Here is a 10,520-nt window from a genome sequence, read left to right as displayed (position 1 = left end):
ACCCACTTTCTGTAGCATCATGTCTAACCACATGCGTGTTACATAGGATTTAACTGGTTAACATCACAGCAGCCCACTTCCATAACGCCCACTTTTAGGAAGCGGAAAACGAACCAGCTCCCTGTTTGGTTCGTGGTCTTTTGCCGTAAACGGGAAGCAATTGAGCTCCATTTCGATGGCACATCTGCAGTCATCATGGACTGTTGTGAACGCCGAAAACAATGAGAGAAAAGTCGCTATCGCAGACATGAAGCTAACGCCTGATAGCTCCCTGCAGTGAACATCGAACAGTCATGTGCTGACTCGCATCTAACTATGGCAAACTGGTAAAAGGTAAGGCTTTTATTTTTGACGGATACGACGCTTTCCCGTGTGTGCTGCTGATGTTGTGGCTAACGTAAGTTACGCATGGTTTGCAAATAAGCAGCTTGAATTACCTCGCTTGCTAACCGTTATTAATGGCAGCAAACTTTCAATACAACACCGCGGGCTCGAGTGGAGAGAAAAGTTGAACAGCTGGGCTGAAAACACATAATAACGTTCACGGCGTCATCTTGGTTGTTGTGTAATGGTTGGAGCTAGCGGTTTCCTGTTGCCTGAACTGCGTGTGCGTGTGTGACTGTTTCCAGGTGCCCCTCCCGTCGCGGTGCTCCCCAGCCGGTGTCTGCTGCCATGGAGGTGGGCAGCCTCCCCGTGGAGCTGTGGAGGGTAATCTTAGCCTACCTTCCTCTCGCTGACCTGGGCCGCTGCTGCCAGGTGTGCCGTGCATGGCGAGAGCTCATCCTCTCTCTAGATAACACCCGCTGGAGGCAACTGTGCCTCGGCTGCCCTGAGTGCCGACACCCCAACTGGCCCAGTCAGCCCCACCTGGAGCCCCCGTCCTGGAGAGAGGCCCTGAAGCAGCACGCCCTGGCCAGCCGCACCTGGACTCAAAATGGACCAGAGCTCCAGTCCTCCGCCTGTCTCCTGTTTTTCCGCCGCCGAAAAGACCGCAGGGTTTGGCACGTGGGGCCTGGATGCGAGTTCGAGACCCTTCGCGGGGCGCTCGGGGTGGTGGGGCCGTATGACCGAGTGGTTCTCCATCCGGGGGTGTATGAGGAGCAGGCTGAAGTGGTGCTAAAGGTGCCCGTGGAGCTGGTTGGGCTGGGACGATTGGGTGAGGTGGCCCTCCTGGTGTCTGTGGAGCAGCAATGCCCCACTGCCAGGCTGTGCAATCTGGTATTCATGCCACCCTGGTTCTCCACTGTGGTTTACAAGGTAAACAACAGCTGGTCATGATGGTTTCTTTATACGTCAATGTGTTATCAACCTAGTTTTCTCACTCCTGTATTCTCAAACATTTTAACAAAAACCAGGTGTAATTCTACTTGTTTGTTTCTTGCTGAATCTGTTGGACTTCATTCACCTTTCTCTCCTTGCTTTGCACTAGACGTCGTGGGGTCATGTCCAACTAGATAACTGCAACTTTGAGGGAGCTCAGTTGCAAATCCGAGGCCCAGGAACCTGCCAGGCTCGCTTCTGCTCCTTCTCACAAGGCAGCTCTGCCCACCTGCTAGGCGTTGTCCTCAGTTTATTGGACAGCTGTGACTTCTCGGGAAGCGACACTGCTTCTGTGACCGTTGAGGGTCCTCCAGTGTCAGAAAGGAACTGGGCTTGTAAACACTTGGCTGCACTGGCCAGGACGTTCCCGTCATGTGGCGTGTCTGGGAGTAACAACAGCCCTCCCGGAGGCCATCTGGTTGGCTCCACTGGTGGGCATCACCCTTCAGGTGACAGTGTTAAAAAGGAGCAGGTGAGCATAGAAGACTGGCAGAGGAGGACTGGAGTAGATGCAGTGTGTCAGGGCACAGTGATCGAAGACTGCTGGAATGACGGTGAGTGCAGCGAGGGAGAGGAGGAGAACCAAGATGGAGGAGGAACTAACAACATTAAAAACCCATTTACATCGGATTACAAAATCCCATGTGAACATCATGGCCTATCCCATCTGCTCAAGCCCAGGCCAGATGGCTCTCTGCCACTGGCCTCGTCCCCGGATCCCCCATCTGTGACCCCTGAACTCCTCACCTTTCAGCAGGAACTAGACAGGGACCCAGAGGCTCAGATGTTGGCAGCATCCACTCTTGGCTGTATCCTCAGACGCTGCCTCTTCAGGGAAGGGAAGGGTGGCATGCATTTGTCTAATTACGGGCAAGCTCGGCTGGAGGGCAACGTGTTCCGCGGGCTGAACTATGCTGTCCGCTGCATCCAGAACTCCACAGTAAGTACCATTTTTACAGTGTTTTCAGACTAATGGAGTGTCACTTGAATGCATCTTAAGACATGCAAATTCAAGAGGAAGGAAGTCACTCGGATCATGCGTAATTAAGCAGCAGTCGAGTGTTACTTGATCTCCTTCTCTCTCACCTCCTTCAGATAGTGATGCTGAGAAACGAGGTGTGTGAGTGCCGTGCGTCAGGTGTGTTCCTGCGCCTCTCTGCTCAGGGCCTCATTGCAGAAAACAACATCCACTCGAATGGAGAGGCAGGCCTGGACATCCGGAAAGGGGCTAACCCCATCATCGTGGTAATTGCTGTCTACTTGAATCAAATTTTCAAAAAGAAACAATGTCCACGCTGAACACAAGCTCCACTTACTAGCTTTTCCCAGAGCTTTCAGTACAATCTCACAGCCAGTTGTCACAGATAAGATTATTTTTCCACCATAAACTACAATTCTTGTCTTTTGAGGTCCAGATGTCACGTTGCATCCTTGCCCTTTTCATAATATCAATTACTTCAGAGTTTGCAGACTCCAAGTAACTCACATAATGATGTGAAGAAGCTGTTTTGTGCAAACAAATGGCCATCTATAATACAGATTCCCAGTGACATTTGACATTTAAGAAAACCGTGAAAGTGATATATGGAAGTACACATTAGATCTAAATGTAATGTCAGTAAATACATTTCCAAATGGAACTGAACTTACTTGTAGTTTGATCGTCTTTTCTGTCCCATTGTTAGTCCCTCTTCTGTCTTTCATTCCACAGTGCAACAAAATACACAGTGGTCTGCGTTCAGGGGTTGTTGTTCTTGGCAATGGGAAAGGTTCAATTCGGAGCAACCAGATCTATAACAACAAGGAAGCGGGTGTGTATATTCTCTTCAGCGGGAATCCTGTGGTCAGGTAGGTGGGACTCCACGAACATCCGACTTGCCCAGAAATGTGTAGTCTCATCGCTTGGATTATTGAATTACTCATCGGGTTTACATAGCATGTAGAGTTTTTTTTTTTAGGGCTAAGCTCCTGTTTTTCTAATGCATCAAATTAAAGCAATACTGGTTAGAGGCCATCTTGACAACAGACATCTTGCCTTGCCATAGATGATTTCCAGTGAGCCATGACAGGGCGACGGTGGGTCAGCATACACAATACCAGGACCCCCAGAAAGTGATGTACACCTGTGCTTTTCTTACTGTGACAAGTCAATACATCTTCTGTGAGAAGGCCTATTGCAAGATGTTTTCAGTACCAAAGCAGGTCTCAGTCATGGAAGCATTAAGATCCAGTCTATGACTCCTCTAGATATACAGATACGACAACACACAAACACAAACAGTGGTAAAAAAAAAAAAAGTGGTGTAAGCAGTGTTGAATAATGTTGCAATGCGAATGCAAGGGGTGCAGTTTGTAACCTAAAAAAGCAACCCTAGCCCAGTGCTTTCTAAGAAGCTACCATAAGGTCTGAACTTGTTCAGTATTTGCTCCAGTTGCACTCACATGCTCTCCTCCCTTTCTCTCTTAGTGGGAACCACATCTTCCAGGGCCAGGCAGCAGGGATAGCTATAAACGAGAACGGCAGAGGGATGATAACAGGTGTGTAAGTGGATCTGTCCCACCTCGTTTTCCACATTTCACACCAGCATGCCAAATGGGTTGTTCATTTATCCCCACTGGTGTGACACAGATGCTAAAGCACCATTTGTGGTTATGAACCCTGATTTTCTTTATTTTTTTACGTATAAACATGTTTTTATTCCAGAGAATGTGATCAAAGAGAACCAGTGGGGAGGCGTGGACATCCGCAGGGGAGGTGACCCCATCTTGAGGAACAACTACATCTGTTATGGCTACTCGGACGGTGTCGTGGTGGGAGAGAGAGGACGTGGGCTTATTGAGGGAAACCATGTCTACTGTATGTAATTTCAGCCTGATTAATCACGCATTTATCTTGACATAGCAGCTCATCTTTGACCTCATCTTTGCTGACCTTGTTTCTTCAGGTAACAAAGGCTGCGGTGTGTGGGTTATGTCATCCAGCCTCCCGCAGCTCCTGGGAAACTACATCACACATAACTGTATGTATGGGCTGGCAGTGTTCTGCAGGAAGGACCCAGAGAACACTGAGGCCAGGGAGGGGAACTGGCCAGGGCAGGAGGGGATTGGTGGAGATGGAGGCAGCGGGGAAAGGAGGGGTGTAGAAGGAGAAGGGAGAGAAGGGCAGGAGAACTTGAATGAAGAGGGGGAACTGTTTGCTTGGGAGAGTGATCTGGACAGCGAGGACGAGCGGCACTCTGCCCGGCGCTCCATCAGCGTGGCCCTCGTGGAGAGCAACTGCATGAACTACAACGGAGGTAAAGACCAGACCTGTTGTTTAGCATCATGTGCACAAAGTCACTCACTTCCCGTCTCTAATGTTCCCTCCATCTCCCCCTCTCCTTCTCTGCAGCGGTCGGTCTGTATGTGAAAAGCAGTGAGCCCCTGAATGTTTTCGCAAACCTCGTAAACAGCAACCATGGCACCGGCATTGCTGTGCTGCAGAGCAGTCAGCTGACCCGGCTGGTCACAAACTGCATTCTTGACAACGATCGAGGTGGTGTTACAGTGGAGAAAGACTGCCGAGTGGAGCTTCGTGGTAACGGCATCTATAAAAACAGTAGTCATGGTGTCAGTTTCAGCGGTAACGGGCAGATCGTGGAGAACGATGTGGTCGGAAACCACGGATATGGCATCCAAGTCTCAGGCAGTGCTGACATTAAGGTGAGGCGGAGTGAGGCATGAACACAGTAAGATTACATATACAACACTGTACAGAGCTCCTTAATGAAACATCAACACATCACTGTTTATGGTTTTATCATTCTTATCTCTAGGTGTTGCGCAACCGTGTCCAACCGGCACAGGGCTGTGGCATCGCTGTGCTCGGGCCAGTGAAAGGCGTCGTCCATGACAATCTCTTGTTCCAGGGCCACCCTGGAAACAAAAAAAAGCTGCTACATCTGGATCCTGGCAACGAGAGCTGTGTGGTGCGCAACAACAGTGTTCTAAGGCATAATAACAGGTAACGAGGCAACCAAGAGAAAGTGTTCAGAGGCCACCAGTGGTTTTACTGTCTGCACTTTCTCCATTTCCTTCTGCCGCCCACACACTTAAAAGCAGCTACAGTTGATATATTTATAGCAATGTGTTGTATGACAATGTGAAATAAGCTCGTAGTGACGAACCTACAGAGCTGAATCTGCAGCTGCCCTCAGCTTTACGAAGCTTTAGAGCGAGACTCAGCTCTTTGCTTAGCTGTCTGTTCTGGCTCACTGTCACTGCTCTCATAGCATCCTTTTCAGCCACAGACGGCAGCTGTTTTCTGTGAAAATGGCCTAAAAAGTCACTTTACACTACCTGTCCGGCATCAAATGGCAGACAGTTAGCAACTAGCTGGTGAAAATAGAGCATTTAGCAGCTAAAGAGCCTCATATTCCCCTCAGGAGTTAGTAGAGATCAAAAACAGATCTGAAAGAGAGTGAATATTGGATTTAGATTCGCCAGATGGCCGTAAACACGACTGCAAATGAATAGTAATGTTGCTCCTGCTGGGTGTCTAAATAAAAACACTGTTTGCTAAAACTCAACTGGAAAGGTGATATGTACATTTATTGCAGGTTTAACATCCTGATTTTTGCATGAAGAAATCTTTTTTTACTGACCTTTTTTTTTAACCCTTTGCATGTTGTAGCTGTACATCTGCTCCTCCCTGGATTCTGGAAAACCCTCCACCTCGTCCACTGGCCAGCTCCCCTTCTGGCCTCTCCTCGTCCCAATATCCTTCCCGACTTGGAATTTCCATGACGACCAGGATCAGCGCCACCGTAGAAAGTGGTTGCCACAGTGGCAGCATGTTCTGCTCCATCCTGTGAATACTGGCAAGCACTTAGAAACCCAGTGACTTTCCCAAAAGGTCAGCATCTGGTCACTTTTGAACTGGTATACATCGACATGTGGAGCACAGTGACCTTCTAAAATGATGATGATGGATTAACTGTCCAAGAAGCAAGAGGCTGCTCCGATTATGACCACTGAGGGGACCATCCGCCTTCCAGTGCATTCGGGTGCGCAACATTTTGTAAATCTGAAATCAGACTTTTGTACATCTTACGATAAAAATTCCAGTGGACTCGTCAAACATGGACTAAAGATGTGAAGCTGAACTGCAGCACATTGAAGTCCAACAGCCGTTTCCATACTGAAGCTTTAACTGAATCATCTTTTTTGTGCAGATTTCATATTCATGTACAGAACTGCTGTAGACTTTGTTGGGTTGGTCAGTGTGCTCACTGGTTAGGAAGTGCACATTTCTAAATCCTAGCAGGAGCCAGAGGCTTCAGAGATGCCAGCTTTAACCATGTTTCAAAGTGAAGTTGTGCCTTGTTTGACTTTTTAAATCAACGTTTGTAGCTGGGGGTGGGGGTTGTCATAGTGTGCAGTGTACGTATATGCAAAAAAAAAAACAAAAAACAAAGCCAAACTTAAGCTTCTGCCTCTTGCACAAAGCTGCTGTTTCCTGGTGAGTCTGTTTTTTGTATTGTGTCCTCCATGTTTTTGAAATGTGATGCACTTCAGCTTTCTTGCACTCGGCGAGAGAGGACGTGTTCTCATTCCAGATGCTACCAACTCGCTGCAGCGACACAACCACACAGACTCGCCTGGTAACGGCCAGTTAAAGAAGGAAAAATGATGTTCAGTGTGCAATATGTGCTGTCTACAAATGTGCCTATACAGTCAGACCGTCTAAGCTAGATGTTTTCTGTCATCTAGAGTTTGTTTACAGCTCATTACTCTGCTTTTTTTTGTATCTTGCACAGTAAGCATTCAACAATATGTACAACTCAAAGTTCACCACTTTATTTGTCTACAAAATGCATTAATAAACCATCTTTGTTTGTGGCATTTCAAGTTCTTACAGCCCCTCTTCTCTGTCCGAGTTTGCTTGGTTTGATCTTCAGTGCATTTTCTTGCGTTTCCGTCTCTCCATGAACTGATCATATTTGACCAGAGGCAGAACAAGAGAGGCCTGCCTGTGTTCGTCTCGCAGTTCATCCGTGTCAGCCTTCCCGCGGGGCGGTCTATTTAGGGTCAGTCCCATTGATTTTGCTATTTCAGTCATCCTGTAGGAAGACAAAATATATTGAATTTAAAAAAAATCTGTTCTTCTAATGCACTTCATACTGACACGATACAAGTCACAGTTCACAATGTGATTAACCACACGCAGCAAGTTGACACCACTGACATCTTCTGCTGTCATTTGAATGCTAACAATCAGTTTTCTCATATGTCTTGTAATGCTAAATGCACTTGTGGAACATGTCTTCCACATTAAAAAAAAGCATAGACATAATAAAGTTTCTATACACAAAGTCAAAGTCATTCTTTTTCCCTTACCTGGCTTCGGTGATTCCCAGGTCACGGTGCAGTAATGTGAGGTCAGCGGTCATGTGACCCATATGCAGCAGCAGGGCCAGGGAGTACGCTGCTAATTTTGCATGCATTGATGAAGACACAGTGTTATGGACCCTAAAAGAGAAAGGTCAGATGAAAAGGTCAGATGTGAGCGTTTCTATGCAGGACAATTAGACTCAATATGATGCAAGAAATGCAGCCAGGTGGGGAAAGTGGCACAAAATTATAGTTAGAAAACACATGTTCACATGGTGCTAATCATAGAAAAAGATGCAAAGCAAATGCAGTTCCTTCAGATAGAGAAATGCAGTTCCATCACCATCATACCTGCCATTGTTGAAAGTCTCCACAGTAAATTTTTTCAACAGTTGGCTCTGAATAATGCGGGGACAGCCTTCCTCCTGCCCGACTGTACATGTAAACATACATCACAATTAGTCTGTGCTCCGGAGACGTGTGCAGGAACACGTTTGAACAATGAAAGGCAAGCAGCATGACTCACACTTGCGGGTGATGCCTCTCTGCCGTGCCATCTTAAGGAGTAGAGACAGGTAAAAGGCGCAGCGTGACATCTTATCTCTAGCTTCATCTGCACTGGGCAGGTTCTCCAGGAACTTCACAACACACAAGCACCTTAAAAACAAAGAGCAAACACGACTTAGAATGCATGGACACTAAATGTACAGTAGCTTAATAAAATATCTCAGCAAACGTGAGGCCTCTCGCCCCCCTACCCTCCATCATCCCTCATCTTCTGCAGCTCCTCAGAGGTGAGTGCTGCCATCTTGGAGCCAGCCTGCTCCAAAGCCCCAAACTCCACTGGACTCAGGACTGCAGATATTGATTAAGGATGGAGACCCAGACAAACAAACTGAGATGCAGCTCTTTTAATACAGCCTCCAACTATATTATGTGCTCCACCTTCTACTCTTCTTGTATTCCCTTATTGACATGCAAATACCCGCACGCACACACACGAAGAGAATGAAGGATACGATCGTCAAATGGGTAGACATTCTCAGGTTTGTCTGCATCTGCGCTGCAGGGAGGCAGGTGGAGAGCCAGTTCTCCCTGGGACTCTGTCTCAGCCACTTCCTGTTGTAGCGCTGAGGGGAGAGAGAAGAAAAACAGATGAGAAAATCGAGATCAGCAAGAACAGACAAAGACTACGATGAGAAAAAAACGACTTGATTTAAGGTTGACATAACATAACAAAAGGTTTTTATTGAAATAAATGTCTGTTAAGTTACTGTCTTATCACTGAATGAGGAAACACAATGATGACTGAGGCTGTGGCCCACTGATGAAAGTACTGCAATACCTACAGTATCACAAACTGGGTGAAAAAACGCTGTATTAAGTTACTGCTAATGCTAACCAAACATTTTCCACTGCTGCAGCTTCACATTAAAATCATTTAACTGGAGAAAAACAAGCTGACTTTTATTATGATGTAGCCCCAGAATGTGTAGCTATGTGGCTTACCTTCCAGACCCTTTTGGTCAATCACAGTGTTGGCAGCCTTGGCCACTGCTTGATGCAGGGTGTCGCTGCCCACCTTATTCAGCCTGCGGGAGCTCAGAGCTCGCTTCTGTTTGTTGGTACCAAATGCCTCAATCAAAGAATCAACCTGAAGAGGAGATGTTACAAGTCTAAGACATTGATACCACGTTTATTCTTGTTTGAGCCCAGTCCTCTCAGGTCAATTTATCATACCTTGTCTCTGTAGGTCTGAGCAGTGTCCTGGGGTTTTGCAGTCTCTGTTGTCTCTCCTGAAGAAAGAAAACACCCATCAAATACATAAAAATTGCATTTACATTGACTAAAGCAAGCAAAGCACCAAACACTTTCCTTTCAAAGGATGATGATCTAGTTGTCAGTGACGCCGGGTATGCAGACTCCTTATAAGCAGCATTCAGACTTTAATGTCACATTCTGGTTATTTTGCCTTACCTGGTATAACAGGTTGCATGTTGAACAGCTGAGCACTGTGCACCTCCATTTGCATGGTCTGCTTGTTCAACACTCCTACGTAGTATCTACGACACCAAACACCATGCTTTTCAATGAACGGCAACGCTTTGCCACAGTCAAGAAGTACCTCAAAATACGCTATATTAACCTACTTGCAAAGGTTGTTGCATTTCAAGGATCCCACTCCAAAATTATTTCCAACATAGGACAGTCTGTCTGACTCAGCAACCTAAACAGAGGGAAGCAAATGCAACACCGTCATCTGATAGATGTGAGGTACAGTACTGCAAACAGATAGTACTGACGAGGAAAGCAGTCGATCTCTCTCACCAATATCCGTCGATTCTTTTTCCTGGGGTTACTCTCATCTGTGTTCTTGTACATCGTGAAATCCAATTTGTCTGCATTTTTGACACTGCCATTTGAAAACTGGACTGTGAAGAGGAGAAACACAACCAGGACCTTGTCAAAACACAGAAAGTGTTTAAGTACATTTACTGAAGTACATAAGTCCAATTGTGAGATACTGGTCGTTTACTTGAGTGTGCTGAACTAGCCCTGTTGCTAGCACACACGTGTGTAATGCAAATGACCGTTTAAAACTGAGTAGATAAGCACAATATAACGTTTACAGACATTATTACATTTGGCTTTTTTTTTTCTAAAAAGCTCCAACAATCAACAACTGCGACATAGTCACCAATAACAGCTTTATCCGAGTCTCTCTCCTCTTCACAACACACCAACGAGCAGGAGGCAGCCATGGTTATTGACATGAGTTTGCAGGTGAGGCAAGATAATTGACTCTTGTGCTTCCGGGTTCGCCACAG

At 46.5% G+C, this 10,520-nt stretch overlaps 2 protein-coding genes across 2 annotated transcripts; one reads left to right on the top strand and one right to left on the bottom strand.

The window, feature by feature from the left end:
* fbxo10 (F-box protein 10) lies at window positions 1-7,203 on the top strand. Its single transcript, XM_076728957.1, has 11 exons — window positions 1-333; window positions 630-1,257; window positions 1,430-2,260; window positions 2,416-2,565; window positions 3,032-3,168; window positions 3,788-3,858; window positions 4,025-4,177; window positions 4,266-4,616; window positions 4,712-5,022; window positions 5,136-5,323; window positions 5,993-7,203. Exons 2-11 carry the CDS (start codon window positions 673-675, stop codon window positions 6,171-6,173), a joined length of 2,958 nt encoding a protein of 985 aa, XP_076585072.1. The 5' UTR covers window positions 1-333; window positions 630-672; the 3' UTR covers window positions 6,174-7,203.
* On the bottom strand, window positions 7,143-10,466 carry polr1e (RNA polymerase I subunit E). Its single transcript, XM_076728958.1, has 12 exons — window positions 10,391-10,466; window positions 10,021-10,124; window positions 9,843-9,919; window positions 9,670-9,755; window positions 9,433-9,488; window positions 9,202-9,346; window positions 8,712-8,822; window positions 8,451-8,547; window positions 8,219-8,349; window positions 8,044-8,125; window positions 7,699-7,830; window positions 7,143-7,421 (listed from the first exon to the last, which is right to left on the bottom strand). Exons 1-12 carry the CDS (start codon window positions 10,464-10,466, stop codon window positions 7,256-7,258), a joined length of 1,263 nt encoding a protein of 420 aa, XP_076585073.1. The 3' UTR covers window positions 7,143-7,255.
* Window positions 10,467-10,520: the final 54 nt, after the last annotated feature.

The sequence above is a fragment of the Chaetodon auriga genome, chromosome 4 (genome assembly GCF_051107435.1).
Source record: "Chaetodon auriga isolate fChaAug3 chromosome 4, fChaAug3.hap1, whole genome shotgun sequence".
Taxonomy (NCBI): domain Eukaryota; kingdom Metazoa; phylum Chordata; class Actinopteri; order Chaetodontiformes; family Chaetodontidae; genus Chaetodon; species Chaetodon auriga.
The sequence above is the reverse complement of the archived record's forward strand: the minus strand, read 5'-3'. Positions and strand labels throughout refer to the sequence as shown.